At 49.3% G+C, this 20009-nt stretch overlaps 1 protein-coding gene across 1 annotated transcript; it reads right to left on the bottom strand.

Moving 5' to 3' along the window:
* Positions 1–2314: 2314 nt before the first annotated feature.
* On the bottom strand, positions 2315–19644 carry KDM8 (lysine demethylase 8). Its single transcript, XM_080912848.1, has 8 exons — positions 19516–19644; positions 10806–11306; positions 8328–8491; positions 7011–7143; positions 6584–6628; positions 4623–4772; positions 3678–3770; positions 2315–3598 (listed from the first exon to the last, which is right to left on the bottom strand). Exons 2-8 carry the CDS (start codon positions 11295–11297, stop codon positions 3434–3436), a joined length of 1242 nt encoding a protein of 413 aa, XP_080768974.1. The 5' UTR covers positions 11298–11306; positions 19516–19644; the 3' UTR covers positions 2315–3433.
* Between the last annotated feature and the right edge of the window lie 365 nt (positions 19645–20009).

Here is a 20009-nt window from a genome sequence, read left to right on the forward strand (position 1 = left end):
ACTAGTCAGTGTAAGCATCCCACAGGACTGACACTCCCCACCTAAGACCCTCACCTTTCCAGATCCTGGTTTGATGTTCATCTAGGCCTTTACAGTCTGTCCTGTCCTTTGGTCCCTCTGGTGCCACTGGGTGGGAATCATTAACTGGACCAGGCCTCTTCTGCTTCTCCTGGCTTACAATTTTCCCACTTGCAGGCTTCTGTCTACACTGTGGCATCTGAGACTGGTTAGCTGGCTTCACTGACAGCCAGTACTGCCCCAGCCGAACTGTTCCTTCCTTTCCCAGGCCTGGTTGTTCCTCTTGGGCTTTTCCTAGTTCACTCCTGTTGATGTGATAATACCATGACCAAAGGGATTGGGGAGGAAAGACTTACTTCTTGTTACAACTTTCAGCCCATCCAAAGTGCAGGAACTCAGGGTAGGAGGGAACCGGAGCAGGAACTGACGCAGAGGCCCTGGAGGACTGCTGCATACTGGCTTGATCTTCATGGCTTGCTTAGCCTGCTTTCTTATACCACCCTGGACCACACGCCCAGGGGTGGCACCACTCGCAGTGGGCTGGGCCCTCCTACATCAGTCAGTAATCAAGAACATCCCCCACAGTCTTGCCTCTGGGGCAGTGTGACAGATATTTTTATCAGTTGAGGTTCTTCTTCCCAGATGACTAGCTGTGTCAAGTTGACAGTGGGAAAAAAAAATACAACCCAACAGAAAACCAAACAGAACAGGCTCCTGTCTCTGCTGTTGTAAATGGGCCCTAATGCCAGTCTGAAGTCCTACTTTGTCCCTCATCATTTTGCCCTCTATTGTCAGTATGTCCCAACATGTCCCTCCAGGCCTCCTTGTTGCCCTGTCCTGTTACTCTTCATGTTACACACATGCTTGGTTCTGTTTGTCATATTTTGGTCTTGCTGATCCCTCCATGGTATGTCCAACACCTGGAGAAAAGAAGCCCATATGGCGGAGTACTGTGTCTCCAGTGCCTGGCCTAGGGCCATGCTGTGGAGCAGACCATGTGTGCTATTAGTGATGGGCTGGTGGATCCTCACACTTGCCCTTTCCTTGGTTTGAAGGGCCTGTTGGCACTGTGACACTCAGGCCAACTTGAGAATCCACACTCATGAGTAAGAAGGGAGCTCTGCAGGCAGGTTCCAGCCATCTTGGGACCTGCCCATAGGTAGAGCCATTTCATCCTCTCTGCCTCCCACCTGATGATGGCCATCTGCTGCTCAGCAATGGCCCAGAAGACTATGGAGCCTGTCAGTTGTCACAGGTGATGCTGTAAAGGCCAGACCACTGCAGGAAGCTGGAGCCACAAGACTGATCCGTGTACACTAGCAGTGTGCCAGTGCTTGAGCCCCTGGGATGTGTGGCTCCTCCTCAGGTTCCACAAGCTGGTATGCTAGCTTTCCTACTCTATGCCTTACCCAGCAGCACTGGCTCTAGTGAACTGTCCAGGTGAGATTAAATTACTGAACCAAACAGGATGCCAGCCTCTGAAGCCTTGCCACCTACTCTCTGGGCTTCCGACTACCTCAGCCTGCTGTAAACCCCTCCCTGCCAAAGCTAGCTGTTTATAAAAGGGCATATTCTGATGATTTGCCCTCCCAGACCCTGTGTAACCAAATTCAGATTCCTGGCCTGGTCAACTTCTTGTCATATTGGGTGATGTGGGACTGTGAACTAGGCCTGTTAATCATCAGCCACCCCTGAGACCTGATTCTTGGTCTGCAAAGATCAGCAGTTAATACTGAGGGTCAGGATATAGAGAGGGAGATAGAGTCAGAGCTGTTCTCCTCCCCCTTCTAGAAAAGGGAAAACAATGAAACCAAGTAGAGACCGGAGGTGAAGGAGGGGAAGCAGGGCCAGGGGCCTAATGCTGTAGGAACCCCCAGGTTTTACATAAGCCAATTGGAGATGGGTTTTTATCACTAACTAGCCAGGCCCATCCATCCAAAGCTGAGCCCACACACTAAACACAATTAGTTACAGCCTCTACTGCCAGCCTCCCACTCATTGAGCAGGCCCCCTGGCCTTAAGAATCAGCTCCTGTCTGGTCCTGACTGTGTTTTGGTCTCTGATTCTCTGAGCCAGCTTCCTTTGTGTGACATGTGGTACCGCCTCCTTCAGCACTTCCCACAGGACAGTCCTCGGATGGGGTGTTTCCTTTCCAGCATCCACGTTTCTACTCCTCCACCAATGCCTCTTTTGTTGCCTGCCCTACCTACAGGCAGCGGGGGAGTTTGGTTAAAGAAATGTTTCCTTTTGTTTGCTTTTTAATAAGAAAATATATTTTATTATGTCACTGAAATAATTTACATTACATATGGGGCAAGTAGACTGTGCCTCCCAACAGAAGAGCTGGTAAGGTTGAGCAGGCTCAGACTCTGGGGAAATCTCAGAATTGAGATTGGCTAGAGCAGAGCCAGCTCCCTGCCAAATGACCTGATCTGGAACATGTAACCATGACACTCTGGAGGACCACGGCAATTGGTTTTGTAGCATTAAAACCTGGAGTTCTCCATGCTAAGGAGATATCTAGGTAGGGCCCGAGTGTTCGGTGAGCTTCCCTTCCTGGGTAGTCCTTCCCAGAAAAGGTATTTAACACCCGGTTCACCCTGAGTAAGGTGTATGCATCCACATCTACCATCAAATAAAACAGAACGAGCTAGGACCATCTCTTCATCAAGGATCGCCTGGGGTTGGGCTCTTCCTTGTAAAGGGCCGCACCTAGGTCTACCGGAGAAGACCTCTCTCCCAGCCCCTCCATATTCTCGCCACGGAGAACCAGTTCTGCCCCAATCTCAGGCTCTGCCTTCCCCTTCTGGTCTGGTGCATAAATGCCCTGAGGAGAAGCATGGACCCAAGGACCTGTTTCCAACTCGTAGTGGTAAGCCGGCAGCGACACCTGTGTACACAGACTGAGAACCACAGCAACCATCCCAGACCTTGCTGTTTTCCCACCCAAGAAAACATGGACCAAGGACCCTACTACAGACTGTTCTGCCTCCTCTAAGCAGCCTGCCAGCAGCACTGGGGCACTCCAGCAGCAAGGCAAATACTCAGCCCAGCAGTTACAAAGGAAAAAAAGAAGCATCCATAATCTGGACAGCCTAGGTACATATAGCAGCTCTGCCACACACATGGGGCACACCCAACAGCTCTGCCACACACATGGGGTACACACAAGCTCTGCAACACACACGGGAGTACACACAGCAGCTCTGCCACACACATGGGGCACACACTAATTACCACAGGCAGAAATAAGGCAAATCGAACTGCCAGGCTTGAGAGATTGAACATGCTGGCTCAGATACTGGCTGGGGGCAGGGCTGCTGGAGTCCAGCAACATCCAGGACCACACAGTTACTGGGTTTACTGCCTTTGGGTAAGGTGTCTGCCTGGAGGGTCCTTTCCACTCTGGCCCTGGCTATGACCACCAGAAGCTGACCGAGAAGCTCAGGTCCAGGGAGCGCACGTAATGCCAGTACTTAGCAGGTATAAAGAGGGTGTCTCCTGGGGATAGAATGCAGGACAGAAATGGGGCCTCAGTGAACTTGGGGAACTTCTCTAGGTCAGGGTTTTCCACATCAACCTGCAGAAAGCAACAGAAGTCATTTGCTGGTCTGTAGAGACAGAAGGTACCATATTACCCTGATTTCCCATGTACCCACCTGGCTGGTGTTATGAAGAATGTGTGTCTCATGAGGGTACACTGCCTCAGACTCTTGTGGAGAATACAGCCGGATGTACTTCCTTCCTAACACCTGGGAGAGAAAGGCCATTAGCTTCAGGTGGTGAGCTGTGGGACCCAATGGCTACAGGCCTGTGGGCCTGTCCTTCCAGGCCTTTCTGTGGTCTGTCTGCTGCTGTCTTTCCCCTCCACATGCTGACATTCTGAGCGTGCTCACCTTCAGGTACCTTAAAGATCAGTGTTCTACATGTAGCTAAGCTCGTGCTGACCTGGCTTAATCTCAGGGGTTTCCTCTTCACCTTGGCTGTGAAGGTTTGTGGCACAGAGGTAAAGTGAATTGCCCAAGTTGACTAAGGTGACAGCTGGTGCTATGCCAGGCAGTGGGCTCTCCAAACCTGGCTCTTAGCTGCTACTGAGCTGCACGGCAGGGCTGGCCCAGAGCTCTTCAAGAATGCTCTCATCGACTAAGGTTCTAGCAGTTGAGCCATGACAAGGTTTTACAGCAGTGGGTGTGTGCTGGTTCCCTTGTGACAAACCCAGCCAAACCTCTGGAAACATCTATTAGTGGCTGAAAGGCCTGTTCTATCAGCCCTTATCCACAGGTGCAAGCTGACAGTAGGTGTTGGGGAGAATGGCAGATGCTAGCTAAAATATGCAGCTCTCCCCGGAGAAATCCCACTTGGGTACAGCCGTGACGTGGGAGAAGCTCTATCCCAGGAGCACAGGACTTTTTTTTTCCTGTCTATATCCCTTTCACTCCCTTTCTTTCTCCCCTTCCCTCCCTTTTGTGACTAGGTGTCATGTAGCCCAGGCTTGCCTTGAACTGGCTATGAGCTGAGGATGGTCTTGAACCTCCCAAGTGCTAGTATTATGGGTATTCACCATCACACGCTCCTTACTCAGCCCGTCTGGCAGCAACTCCTACCTGAACCAGGAAATTCTGCTGGGGGTCCTGATGCAGTGGGGAGATGGTTCCTTGGGGACCAAACCAGGCATTGATAGTGATCTCTTCCTCTTCTCCATTGCCCAGGCAACAGTAATCGGGGATGCTGATGTCCTGCTTCAACTCTGGGATCTGAGGGTAGTGGCAGTTAGCAGAGGCCAGGTCTGGGTCTAGGCAGGGCCCAGCTGACTTTTGACTGCCTGACAGCCAAACACACACTCCTGAACACACTTCTTGTTTAATCTTTCAGTTTTCTATTCTCATGCCCTTCCTCCAGCCTCCCAAGTGCTGCTCCTGCACACAAGTGCCACCCTACCCAGCTCAGGTTCACAGACTAATAAGTAAAAGTCTTAAGATAGGAATAGTAGGATGAGTTATAACCTTGCTTCACATTTGTCTCTACATCATAGACATCTTTTTTAGAAACCTGGTATTGTTTTATATCTTTTTAAAAAGGTGTAATACTGTCATTTACCAACGAGTAATATCTTTTTGTTTTGTTTTGAGATGGGCTCACTTTGTAGCTCTGGCTGACCCGGATCTCACCAGGTAGATTAGGGTGGCCTTGAACTCACAGAACTCCATCTGCCTCTACTGGCATTAAGGCATGAGTCACCACACCAGGCAAGAGTTAAGTTACTACCACCACCACCGCCAAAACAAAACCAAAACAAAACCAAAAGAATCAAAAACCTCACGGGTGCTGGGCTTGTTTGTGCATACCTGCAGTTTTAGGACCTGGAAAGCTGAGACAGGAGCATGACAAGTATGACCCAGGAGGTAAGCATGCATGACACAGTGAGAGCTTATTTCAAAAACAATCCTCCAGAGCCCAGTGTACAGGATATTTACCAGATCTCTGGAGGATCATTTTCAAAAAGTTACTACCAGTGAGGAAATTACAACTGGTATATTTTAAATAAATTACTACAAAGACTGGCAAAGTAGGCTTCATACTAAACTTACTCTAGGAAGAAAGGAGTTTATTGAACCATGTTCAGAAGCCGGAAAAGAGAGCCTAAGGACCAAGTTGAGTACATTTCCCAGACACTAGGGAACTAAAGCAGGCACTCAGAAGCAAATTAGTGGTGAGGAAGGGTTTGGGTCTTATTAGTCAGTGAGCAGAACTGGATAGATAGAACCCCAGGCTCCTGGCATACCTTAATACTGCTTTGATTGATTGGGACCAAGCCTTGCCCCTGGATGCTGAGCATAACTCTGATTGGTTCCTGATGATGTCATCAGGAATTCTGAAGGGTGATTGGTTGGCTGGATATCAAAATCATTGGCCAAGGATTCAGAGACACTCAGAAAACACATGCTCCAGAGATGTGACTATTGACAAGCCCAAGGCACTGGCCAAAGACTTCTAAGACACCACATTGGGAAAGTCAGTGCAAGGTTCCTGGCAAGCACCTGTCAGTAGCCTAAGCTTCCTATAAACACCCAGGTCCTAGAAAACAGCCTGTGTCCTGTCCCCAGGATACACAGCATGATCTGCCTGAAATACTGCCTTACACGGTTCTGACTCACCCTAAAGATAACAGCAGTACTCCATCATCTCCAGATTAAATCCAGAGTCCTGTCTGGCCTGCCAGGCTTCTACCACCCGGCTCTCTGACTCTTGTGTGTATAACCTCCTGGCTGGAGGTCTCCACAATTTCCTAAAGCTTTGGTGCTGGGGTATTTCTTAATGGGAATATTCTCCCACCCAATCCCACTCCAGTTTAGCCAAGCTGTACCTTTAAGTCTTTGGCAGGTCATCCTGAGGACCCAAACTGGGCCTCAGCATGTTCAATCTCTCAAGCCTGGCAGTTCGATTTGCCTTACTTCTGCCTGTGGTAATTAGTGAGAGCCCTTGCTCCAAAGGGTAGCAGCAGAAGAACGCCACGTGTGCTTCCTGGGAGCAGAGGAGCAGGGCAGGAACATGGCCGCAGACTCACCTGGTCAAACAGCTGGTGCTGAGCAAGGTACCCGACATCCTTTGCCTGACCCAGAGGAGGAAAGCAGAGGTGACCATTGGTTAGTTTGTGTCAAGCACCTCTTGATGGCCCTGTTGCTTAGTTGGATGCTGAGTCCTAGCCCTGGCCTCACCCACCACTGTCCTGTGTGGCCCCTTCCCCAACCTGGGGTCTGATGTGGTCAGTGACTTCCCAGGCAGGACAGAGCTGAAAGGCAGGAGACTTAGGGCCTGGGATGCAGCTCTGCTCTGAGCCACCAGCCCCTGCAGCTTCTCCTTTAAGAGCACAATGCAGGTGTAGCACATAGCCAAGTGCTGCTGCTTTTCATTGGAGGTTGTTTTAAAAGCCGTGCTGAGATGTACATGACATGCCTTTAAGTAACATCTGTTAAATAGTAACTTGCATATACCTCGCTCAAGATGTATTTGTGAATGAACTCATTGACCGTCATGAGAGTCTGGGACCAGTCTTCATCTGTGTACCTTGATCCCACTTCCACGGGGACAGTGCGGCAGCCAGCAATCTCCTGGATGTACTGTAGACTACAAGAACAACACTATAGTGTCAGCCGCACATTGATACTGACACCTAGGGATGGTTTCCTTTGTTCTCTTCATGCAAAACCTTATGAGGTGAGATGCCTATTGCCCTTACTCTGCTGACTGCGTTCTCGCAATGGAAAGGTTGAGGCTGCCTGCCTGAGACCACACAGCTGAGGTAGCTTTGCATATGGATCTGGATGGCCACCCTCGCAGTGCCCAACCCTCAGGCCCAGCCTGTCACACAGACAGTCTTAACCACCTCTGCCGTCACAATCCTGCTGGCTCCTCACTTTCCTGTCACTGCTGAGAAACCTTGGGATGAGTGGAAGGCAGTATGGGGATGATGAGTGCAGGCTCTGGGGTGAGTCAGGGACCTTCCTGAGTCCCTGTTCCCCATCTGTTAAAGGAAGTGATGCCAGGACCTGCCCCCATTTGGATCGTGACTGTTCTGCTGTGGCTCCCACAAAATTCTTCCTCACTGGAATCTCAGGAACTACTTCCTCCTCAAACTCCAAACAGGCCAACCTGACACAACCCCCCTTCCGTTGTCTCACAGAGCACTCAGGGTACTTTTACATGACCCCTGTGGATGCTGAAGTATCAGGATTCTGCAATCCTTACAGGAAACACTAGTGTAACCTCTCATTCTGTGAATGCTGAAATATCATTCTGAATCCTAGTAGGAGCCATCTCCTGGGTGATTACAGTCATGGCCTCAGGGCCCAAAGAAGAGCTGCGGGATCCCTGAGATCTTGCATGGACACCTAGGCTCTCTGAGACTGTTACTTGGGCACTTGCAAGGACAGGCTCAGTAAGTGCATGGGTGATCGCTTAGACCCCTGCACACTCAGGATGGCCCATTAAATGTTTTGTTAATTTAAAAATATTATTCCATGTACATGAAGGTACACATGCCACCGTGTCATGTGCGGAGGCCAGAAGACAACTCTGTGGTTCTCTCCACCTGTGTGGGTCCTGGGGTTTGAACTCAGGCCACTAGGCTTTTGCAGACATCTTGCCAGGCCTAGAGTACCCCACTTTAAAGTCTTCATTAATCCTCTGTAATCAGTTGGGGTTTTGAAGGTTGGTCTGGGGCAGTGACTTATGAGTGGCCCAAAGAGACCTTTGAGAAGTCCTAGGGACACTCAGGAGGAAGGACCTCAGTTTCCCCAGTGGCTACTCACCTCCACTTCTTCATGCATGGCCAGTGGTCAGCCACACCTTCCAGGATCACAGGCCTCCCAGGAACTAGGAAATGCTTCTTGAAGTTCTGCAGAGGTGGGCATCGAAGCCTGGGTACGGGCCGCTCCAATACCATGTCGGGAGCTGAGCTGGCATGCTTTGCCTTCTGTTCAGAATCCAAACAGAGCAAGACGGCAACTGTCTCTGGAATCTATGTTAGCGGCAGGGTGTCTTGGGTAGCATTACCAACAGGTGACAGTTACTTGTGGGCACATGTGTGTGGCAGAGGATAACCTTGGCTGGGGTTTTCTCCCTGGCCTGGGACTCACTGACTCAAGCGAGGCTGGCTGACTAGCAAGGCCCTGGTATCCACCTGACTCCACCTGCCCAGCTACGGGATGACAAGAACATGCTACCATGCTAAGTTTTCACAAGGTCCTAGGGATCAAACTCCAGTGCTCCAGTGTGTGTGACCAGTTTTTTTCTGAACCATCTCCTCAAACTCACAGACATCACCTGCCTCTGCCTCTCAATTGCAAGGGTAAGGGTGTTCACCACTACATGGAGCTGTTTTGTGTTTTTGAGACAGGGTCTCAGTAGGAAGCCAGGAATGACCTTGGACCCAGAATTCCAGATGCCTTAGGTCCAGAGTGTCCACCACACCCAGCAGCAGATAACACTTCTACACCATTTGCTTTCATGAACTCAAGGTCCTGTTTTCCTTAGGCATCTCACAATCTTAGAGCACTGTCCGTGACAGCAGTCCTGAAGAGTGTGTAGCTCTGCCTGGCATCTAAGCGCTGTGTCCCAGGCAGTTTGCACATGGCCACTAAGTCTTTACAGTGTCACACAAGTGGCTGCACCGTACTTTCCTTATCCAGTTCCCCCAGGTAAGCTAATCAATCTGTAAACTGGTGGTGACAACAGTACCCACATGTGGTACCCGGAACCACGGCTGGCCTCCACTGTCCCTGCTTCCTTTACACTGTCCCCACACTCAACATAGGCCTTTGAGTACAGCCCCTCACAGAAGCCTCCACCCCTCCCCTAGCAACAGAAGATTCTACAGCCTCAGGAACATAAGCTGTGGGGTGGAGATGGTGATGCTCTGTATACATGCTCAGCCAGTTCATCCAGGTCACTGCAGGCGCAGTAAAGTTGGCAACTCAATGCCCTCTTCCAGCAAGGTACCAAGGGGCAGAGAAGGGGCCCTGTCTGACCAGATAGGGTGTGGCATGGGAACTGAGCCCAGGCGGGCTGACAGAAGAACCTATGCTCTTCTCTGGCTATGCATCCCACCCCCTATCCCAGTGAGGAACACTTTGGGCAGGAGTCCACTGTTATATCCCCTGGGGACACACTGATGGGAAGATGGAGGTGTGTTCCCTTAGGTTGAAGGGGACATGTTTGTCTCTTGAACTGTAGACTATCCTGCTCTCTAAAGAGTGAAGCAGCACACTACCCTGAAGCCACAGATCCTTCGTGGTACCAAGCACCACATAAACAATGGCTGCTGGGTCTCCAAGGCTGGCAGCGTCTCTCTTAACTCGTAACATTGTTGCTATTATTTATTTGCTCTTCCCCCAGATGAAATCGCACTACAGACCTGGCTGGCCTCAAACTCTCCATCTGTGCCTCTCTGCCTCCCAGATGCTGGGATTACAGGTCTGTGCCATCAAGCCTAGCTTCTCTGTATCTGGCGAAGCAGAGGCCAGGCACATTTCATTAATGGCTCTATGTCTTCAGGAGTGGTTGGCTATCCAAGTTTCAGCTTTACCCTGCTGACCCCCTCCAACTCCTCATGTGAAAAGTTCCACCTTTCTTCCTCAGCTTGTGGATCTCTTCCCATTGTGGTCACACGAGTGCTAATGCCATCCATCTTATTGGTAAGTCACACTCATCGGGACATTCTAAAATGCCGGAAAGCTCCAAGAAATACATGCAAAACAATCCAGAATTCCAGGGCTGGCATCCAACACAGCCCCAGCCCTTCCTCTCTGAGGCTCAGGATTTATCTGACGACCTACAGATGAAGACCCTGAGGCCCAAAAGAGATAGTTTCTGGCTCACCCGGTGGAAGCTTGGTGAGGACTATGTGTCTGCAGCCTTTGGGGTAAGCTGTGCTCCAGGCTTGGAAAGATCTCTGGGACACTTAAATACCATGGGCAACCTCCATGAGGACTGGATGGGCAGAACACACTGGCCCCCTGAACCTCAGTCAGCTGGCTGAGGTATCTCACCGAGATGAGGTGGTGAGAAGGCATGCTGGATTTCTTTCAGAGCTGCCTCTCTTAGATTAAGGAAGCTGCCACCCCCGCCCCCAAAGGGCAATGCCTTTGCAGCTACTAATTCCCCAAGTCTACTTGATGAATGCCCTTTTCAGCAGAGAGGCTGCCTGTATGAGACTGTCTGAGAGAGGACTGATCCTTCTAGAAGATGGGCTGGGCTGCTGGACGGTTCAGCTTTCAATAGTGACCCACCTTGGTAGCAGGTTGATCCTGGTGGGGGCCACAGGCAGGCTGCTTTCTAGGAAGCAGGTGTGTCTGGAGGACTGCAGCAACTTTGAGAAGAATGTCCCCAAGGATGGCTGCCCCCATCAGCAGGCCCATGTCACACACCCGCAGTGCTTCGGCCACAGCAGTGGCCTTCTGTGGTGCCTGGCACAGGCACAGGGCCTTCAGGAGACAGCCGAAGGAATATACCCGGCGCCATTCCTTGTCCACATCTCGCCAGGGACCAGTGTTGAGCTTTTCCCAGGAGTAGTCCAGGATGGCCTCGCTGGCCTGCAGGCACTCCTGCCAACGATTCTCACAGAACAGACCCGCAGCCTGCTGCAGCAGCATAGTGACACTCCTATCCACCGTCTCACCACAGTCCAGCCTCAGCTCCTCCTCTGTGTCAGGCAGGAGTACCCTGAGGTCCTTCCAGAGGGTGCTGGATCCCACCAGGGGCTCTGCAGTGTCCTCTGACATGATCAGCGCCTGAGAGGAACAAGACAGGAATCAGACCCTGTACAGCCCTGTGGCTCACACCAGTTCATTTCAACAAGGTCTTTGCTACTGGCTGTCTCGCTGGTGCAAGGCCTTCCTTTGGAGGTCACTGCTCTGTCTTCAGGGCCTTGTACAATGCCCAGCACTAAGTGGACTCTAGATAGATATTGTCTTAGTCAGGGTTTCTATTCCTGCAGAAAACATCATGACCAAGAAGCAAGTTGGGGGGTTGGGGATTTAGCTCAGTGGTAGAGCGCTTGCCTAGCAAGCGCAAGGCCCTGGGTTCGGTCCTCAGCTCTGAAAAAAAAAAAAAAAAGCAAGTTGGGGTGGGGGAGTGTTTATTCAGCTTACACTTCCACATCACCAAAAGAAGACAGGACTGGAACCCAAGAAGATCAGGAAACAGAAGCTGATGCAGAGCCCATGGAGGGATGTTCCTCATTGGCTTGCTTCCCCTGGCTTGCTCAGCTTGCTTTTTTATAGAACCCAGGTCTACCAGCCCAGGAATGGCACCACCCACAATGGACTGGGGCCTCCTCCCTTGATTGGTCACTAGTTGAGAAAATGCCTTACAGCTGGAGCTCATGGAGGCATTTCCTCAACTGAGGCTCCTTTCTCTGTGATAACTCCAGCTTGTGTCAAGTTGACACAAAACCAGTCAGTACAGATGTCTTTTCAGAGAGATGAGTGCTGTCTTCATCAAAATGACTCCAACGTACCTACTCTGTCTGGGAAACTCCTACCCAGCCTTTTAGGCCCATCCTGAATGATCTATGTGAAGTCTGAAGAAACTCCTCAGTGTTTGTGTGTCCACAGCCCTTGGGCTCTTCCTACAGCACTTGTCACAAAATACATCTACAAGCAGATGTGTGTGATCTGCTTCTCCAAGGCTGGGCTGTGGCTTATCAGTTCTGGTTTCCTTAAAGCTACAGGTGCAGAAGGAAATGCTCTGTTTCAGTGTCTCCAAAGGCCCATGTGTGAAAGGCTTAGTCCCCAGCCTATCTTAGCACTTAGGGATGGCATAACCTTTTAAGAGCTGGAACCTAGGGGGAGAAACTAAGGTCATGGAGACATGGCCTTACAGTTGGACACATTATGACTCCAGCGTTGTTTCTTGGTCACCATAAGGTAAAGAGGCATCCTCTGCCTTGTGCTCCCACAATAATGTGCTGGGATATCACAGGTCCAGAGCAACAGGGCCATGCAACCTGATGATATTCTAAAATTATGAGCCAACCCAAATCTTCCTTCCTTCCTTTTCCCTCTCTTTTTATCTGCCTGCCTCTGCCTCCCAAACGCTGGGATTAAAGGCGTGTGTTACCATCTCTCAGCTAACCTTTCCTTATAATTTATTCCAGTTATCTGTTACAGAAACAGGAAGCTAACAAACACAACAGGCTAAGCAGAAAGAAAACACTCGGCACTGGTAGTCTGGTGTCTAAGCCTGAGTGTTGTGTGTGGACGGTGTCACTGCACTAACAGCGACAGATCTGCAGCTTGCAGACAACCATGGCTATGTTCTCACAGATGATGGTGAACCTACCCTGTTCGCAGCTCTAGCCTAACAGCGTGGCATTTGCTATGTTGGATGTGATTTATCCCTAAAGGTTCACGGGCTGGGAGTTTGGGCCTTTGGAGGGCACTTAAGAGATGGGGCCAGGAAGGTGATTAGGTCATTAAGGGCACTGCTGTGGGAAGGGTCAATGCCCATCTTACAGGAGTGTGCTAGTTCTTACAAGACTGGTTGTTATAAAGTGAGGTTCACCCTCATGTTGGGTCCTTGCATGCATCTGTGCCCCGCTTCTCTACCATGTGGTGACACAGCTGGGTGGCCCTCACTAGAAGGACCACGCTGTTGGGACTCTGCATCCATCAGAATTTTGAGCCAAGGACCTCCCTTTGTTTATTCATCTCCCAGTATGTGTCACACAGTCTTACAGCAACACCAGACAGAGTAGGACACATCCTCTGCCTCCTGTGCTGTTGAGTGACGGGACTGTCCTGGTTTTGACAGAGAAGGCAGATAGCCAAATATGAAGCATTAGGCTTTGTTGGCCACACAGTCTCAGCTGCCACCACTCTGCCAATCATGAACCGGAATAAACAAATAGGAGTGGCTGTGTTCCATTAAAGTTTTATTTATAAAATAAGAGTGGGTGCCAGATGTAGTCTGCCAGCTCCTATTCTTCTGTGTACTGGAGTTTTACCCCTGGGTTTCATCCCTGGCTTGGGGTAAAAGGAAAGAATAAAGAGGAAAAAAATAGCCTTTATATATTTTTCTTTGAGACAGGGTCTCTCTGTGTATCCCTGGCCATCCTGGAATTCACTATGTAGACCAGGCTGGCCTCAAACTCAGAGAGTTGCTAGCCTTTGTCTCATGGGTATTAAAAGTATGTGTAACCACCAGCAGGCAGAAAAGACTGCCTTTACCCTTTTCCTGTCCCAGTCGGACAAGCTTCTCATGTAATTTACTGGGGCAGAAGCAAGTGCTTTAGGGCTGAATACAGTTATTAATGTCTGGCCACAGACACCTCCCACAGGTCTCCTAAAGGTGGAAGTGGGAGGGGGGGTGTTTCTCAGGCTCCAGGGAATTAAAGTTCCGGGTGTCCGGAAGCTGTCACAAGGAAAGGGGAATTGTGGGATGAGCCACATGGCCTGAGCCAAAAATAAACAGACTTTGCCAGTTAGCAGATTGCAGCTGGCACCTCTTACAGCAGTTAGTCTATGCTACTGGACAGATGACAGCCCCTGCAGATGGCCATATCCCAACTGTGAATGGTAAGTATGTCACCTAATGTGACTGAGAATAGGACCTAAAATGAAAGATTCTCCTGGATTATCAAGATGGGCTCAGTATTACATTAAAAATACTGGTTTTGGATTAACATCGATTTGGAAGGACTTGGGACTTCAGAAGAATGGTCACAGAAAGGCAACGTGGCTTTGATGACCAGAAGCTGAGAGGAATTCAGGGCAACTTACAGGAGCTGAGAAAAATCAAAGAAATAGATTCTTTCCTGGGGCTTTTGTTGATCCCTTGACTTCAGCCCAGCAAGACTGGTCAGATCCCAGCCCACAGATCTGCGAGGTGGCAAGCCTGCAGTTCACAGCCACCATGCTCATATAAAATAAGAAACGAGAAAGCAGTAGTAGTGGAAAATGGCAATGCACTGCTTCTGTGGTCAGACCACATGAGCCTGGGGCTACCGGCATCATTACTGACTCTACTGACTAATGTGTGTTAGCTCATGCCACCATGTTGAAAGGAGCCTGTAGCTAATAGCAAACAAGGAGCTGAGGCTCTGTGTCCGAAGCTGCCCACACCCATACGGACTACTGCCAACATACTCTGTATGGGGCATAGGTCTGTTAAAGCAGCCACTTTACCTCTTCTTCCCCTGTGAGATCTTAGTCTTGTAAGGGATACTGTATTAGTCAGGATTCTCTAGAATCACAGAACTTATGAGTAGTCTCTGTATAGTAAGGGAATTTGTTGGTGACTTACAGTCTGTAGTCCAACTCCCCAACAATGGTCCGCAGCAGCTGTTAATGAAAGTCCAAGGATCTAGCAGTTGCTCAGTCCCACAAGATAAGCAGGAAGAGCGAGCACCTTCCTTCTTCCAATGTCCTTATGTAGGTCTCCAACAGAAGGTGTGCCCCATATTAAAGGTGTGAACCACCACACCTGGATCTGGGACTTGCTTTGTCCCGGATGACCTTGAGCTCAGAGATCTCCTTACCTTAGCGTCCTGAGATTCATAGCCTCTATGCCTCAAGATCAGGATCACAGGTGAGCCTCCCAATTCTGGACTGTGGTTCATTTCAGGAAGTACAGACACTAACACAGAGGACTGGCTAAGCCATGCACACACACTCAGCTCAGAAAAACGGTTCTGAAGAGACTCTGGCCAGCTTGGGTGTGGTGAGCAGCCTTGCTAAAAACTGTTACATCACATTCCTAAAGCGTGCCACCAAAAACAAGGTAGTCCATTATTTGGGCCCTTCCTCCTCCTGAGGCTGACCACCAAGGTCCAGCTTTCAAAGTACTGAAGTCCAGCAATCCAAAGCCCCCTTTGGTTCACCTAATACACCCAATCAAAATATACCACCGAATGCTAGCCCATTCTAACACAAACCTCCCCTTTTTCTCTTCTTAAAAACCACACCTACAAGGTCATTTTCGGCGGTTTTTCTGCCCGAGTCAGAAAGCAGCCACTTTAACTTTTCTTTCTTGCTTAATAAAGGATCTCTCTGTGAAAACATGTCTGTGCCTAATACTAGCCCAAATTATTTTGTTGATACTTCATAACTGTAATTTCCTACTATTATAAATAGTAATGTAGCTATCTGGTATGTAGAATATCTGATATGTGCCACCTGTGAAAGGGTCATTTGATCCCCAGAGGGGTCATGACCCACAGGTTGAGAACTGCTGCTCTAGAAGAACTGACAACATAATATATGTTTGTGTGTGTGTGTGTGTGTGTGTGAGAGAGAGAGAGAGAGAGAGAAAGAGAGAGAGAGAGAGAGAGAGAGAGAGAGAGAGAGAGAGAGAGAGAGATTTATTAAAATGGGTTACAGGATGTAGTCTAACAACGGCTGTCTACCCACAGAAAGTCCAAGAATCCAGTACCCTAGGCTGGGTGTCTCAGCTGATCTCCAGTGTTTATTCAAATCCTGAAGAAACAGGCTCTAATGCCAGTGAAGGAATGAACTTGCAATCAGGGGTGAGGGCAGCAGGCAAAGAGCAGAGGTTGGTGTGGCCCAGATCAAAGGTGCGACTTCCCACTTAAAATGCTTCAGTTAAGAAATACCCCTCAGAAGTATACCCAGTTACTTGGGGTTTAATTAATTCCAGATGTCATCAAGTCACAGCCATCACAGCCCAGACAGGAATGTTTTTAGAGACAATGTCTTCCAAGATGATCTGCCCTGCTTGAAACAGAGGGTTCCAGCAAAGAGGGACTTCAGATCCGCATGTAGCTCTCCACAGCCGCCACACTTTCCTCAACCCTAGGCCTGACACCCTGCCTCTGTGAAGGGTTCCAACCAGCTTTTTTTCTTGCAGGCAACCCCCCCCCCCTTTTTTTCTACAGGAGAGTGACTGTCCTCCAATGTCTGAAATAAAAGTCCCATTTATAATGTCAGATTCTGTCTCTTTCTGCCTTTCATCTCTTTATGCTGCCCCATAAACCCAATATTTATAAGCTGCTATTTCCAATGGCCTTGAACATAAGGCCTCCTGTTGTAGATTACATGAAAGAGCCTTCTGGGAGAGGGCCTCACACAAGGTGTAGGAAATCATCCCTCAGCCACATGAGCCAGCCTTAGTAATTATAAGCAATTTAAATTACAGTTAATTGCTGAGCATCATATTTTGGTGGGGCAATATTATGTAAATATCTCATATTCTAAGTGACGTGAATTTTTGCTGGACATATTAACATCCAAAGTTAATAATATACCTTGAGGTCACTTAAGGCTTTCATGTTCCTGTGCACTCAAACTGTTTAACCTGCCTTTAAGACTGTACCAGTCAACTTTACTTGTATTGGGTTTCCCATGAAATCAACTTTTACAATTTAAGCGAATGCAGAACTATCATATTAAATAATGTATTCTTCCGTGCCCTTAAATCAAACCATGCCATTGAATCATTGTTGAAAGTAACTTCCTACAATCTACCATAAAAGCTGAAAGCAGCATTTGTGGATACTGGTTGAAGCAGTGACTGTCACTGTCTGGGTCAGTGGGGACCGGTCAGTAACTTCACCCTGTGTAAGACTCAGTTAAAGATGCCTATGAAGTGTCATATTCCTTCCCCTTGTGATGCTTTCTATACCGTTCAATAGAGTGAAGCCCTTTGTGTGACAGTCACACAACACACCCAGAGCCATAGACATCATACGCAAGACAGACACACACAGGACACACAGACACAGAGCTAAACAGATTCATCAGACAGCCTCCAGGAGGAGGCTCATGCAACAGACAGCAGACAGACTCATGCAACAGACAGCAGACAGAAGACAGGGGGAGCGTGAAGTAGAGAATTCAAATCTGGACTTACTCTTGGTTAAGTGACTGTAAGGGGAAGTGCTTTTCCCCCTAACATGACACTGACACATTTTTGCTAACTCAGGGTTAGTAGCTGTGGTGGTTTAAATATGCTTAGCCCAAGGAGGGGCACTATTAGGAGGCATGGCCTTGTTGAGTGTCACTGTGGGGGTGGACTTTGAGACCTTTCTCCTAGCCACTTGGGAGACAGTCTGCCCCTGGCTTCCTTTCACTGAAGATGTAGAATTCTTGGCTTCTCCAGCACCATGTCTGCCTGGATTCTGCCATACTTCCTGCCATGATAATGGACTGAACCTCTGAAAACCCAGCCCCAAGTAAATGTTGTCCTTTATAAGAGTTGCCTTGGTCATGGTGTCTGTTCACAGACACCATGGAAACCCTAAGACAGTAGCTAATAGATATAATCCATGCACCAGGTGAAGCCATATTTTGCCTTGGTTTTATAACCAATTTGTCAAGGTTTCTTTTTAAGAGCTCCAGTATTCTGTGACTGTCCACTGTGTAGGATCCTAAGCGCTATGAATGTCTCCAGAACTGGTCTGGTGTGGGCCCAAAGCAATGGTCTTCACCCAACAGGCAGCTTGAACAGGCCTTCCAGTGTATACCGCCTCCAGTCCAGGCTTCAAGTCAACCCCCCAGTGCTTCCACACAACCGGGTCTGACATAGATGGGAACCAGACTGAGTGGCCCTGTGATCTGGCTGTAAGTATGGCCTGGCTTACAATGGTCTTGTTTTATAAACCAAAGTCTTTCATAGTGTACTTAGACTAGCCTCTAAATTGGCTTCCCAGAGTACCATATAAAAGTTTATTGTGAGTTGCGTAAATAGGCTTCCAATAGTCAGGTATAGATGAGCTAACTATGGAATTCACTATCTAAACCAGGTTACTATAAATTTAAGAGCCTAGACAAACAAAACCGGGATTATTGCTGGTAAAATGAAACCTATAATCACCCAAACACAGGCCGCACGTCCCAGCCTCAGTGGCCTCATATGCTGCATTGTAAGTTTCTCTCCCACTGTGCAACAGTTATATAGGCCTTAAAGACACCTTGCTGGCCATTGCTGTGCTTTTGCAGGTGGTAGGGGCTGTGTCCTGGCTTGCAAAGTGGCCTTCTGGTGCTCCATGCCCATGTGTCAGGCAAAAGGCACTGCTTTCAAGTAATGGTCAGGTGCATGTTGCACAAAACAACTTTTCTCTGTGGCCTTAATTCTAAGAGGTCTTTAAATAAAGGCCCATTTGTTAGTGTATAAAACGACTCTTTTTGCGAAAGGATGTCAGCTAAAGGGTGCAGGATCTAATCTGTGTGGTTCTATCTAAGCTTCCTAAGTTAACCAAGCAGGAACCCAGACCTCCTGCTGCTTACACCAAAAACTAAACAAAACAAACAAACAAACAAACCAAAAAAAAAAAAAAAAATGCAAAGGAACTGCGAACCGGTCGAATGGACTCAAGCCTTGCTTCCTAAGTGCACTCCTTTGGGGGACGCACTACAGGAACTGGTTTTGGTTGCCAAGGGTTGCTGGAGGCCTTGGCATGAACAAATTTCTAGGAAAGCACGTGCAGTCCTTCACTTAAAGTACAGGCAAAAGCCAGCTGCTTACGCCCTTCTGCACAGCCTGGATTGGAGGGCTGGTTAAGTGGCCTAGGCAGAAGACGCCCTGGCTCCCAGGAAGTCTGTGGTCGTTGCCGCGGACCTCTGTCCGCTTACGGGGGACAGGCGGACTTGGGCGGCTTCGAGGGTGGAGATTGGAGACAGACGGCGCTGGTGTGTCAGGTGGGCCGGTCTCACCATCTAAACCTGTCCCCACACTTGAACCACTAACCAAAGTCTACAAGGTGACAGTAGGGGCAAGGCAGTTTCACGCACGCGCTATTTGACACCCCTAGAAGCTTACGTAATGAGCGGGCTCTTTTCCTCCAACCTTTTGAGCCAAGCAGACAGCTACTACGCATGCGACTTCTCGAGCGGCTCCCAGGCCTCTCAAGGCGCCTGCGCGAAACCGTTCCGGTCGCTCGCTCCGGGCTTTCCCGTGGCGCATGCGCAGTCTGTCCTTCAAGGCCGGCTCTACGAGTCTAAGCTACTCCAGCTGCCTGCGCGCCGCGGGGCTCCAACTAACCTCTCTGGCACTTGGACGAGCTTGTGTCTCTTGTCGCTGGCGACGACTCGACTCGTTCCGTCGGGGAAAAGATTTTCCGCTGGCCTTATCACCGACTACACCGAGAGCATCGATCACTTCTGACTCGGCTGATCGCGACGGGTGCCTAGAGGAGCGCCGAGCGAGCGATCAATGCCGGGCCCCGCCCTCCTCCGGCCGGGCCCCGCCCTCCTCGGGTCAAAGACTTAGCTTGAGCATTCTTTTCCGGGTCATACCTTGCCAAACAAGTTTGTCACTAGCCATTTTACCTAATCCTTCCAACTCAGATAGTGCGTTCTCCCTATTTTGCAGAGTAGGAAACCGAGGTGGAAGAAAATAGCCAAGTGGTTTTAGAAGTCACATATATAATTTGAACCCACAAGGACAGCATTCAGGGCCGGTTCCAGTGAGTTCGTCTATGATTTCCTTGTAGATACGGGCTGTGTGGAGTGGAGGGACAGTCGCGTTTCCAGCAT

The sequence above is a fragment of the Micromys minutus genome (assembly GCF_963924665.1).
Source record: "Micromys minutus genome assembly, chromosome: 2".
Taxonomy (NCBI): Eukaryota; Metazoa; Chordata; class Mammalia; order Rodentia; family Muridae; genus Micromys; species Micromys minutus.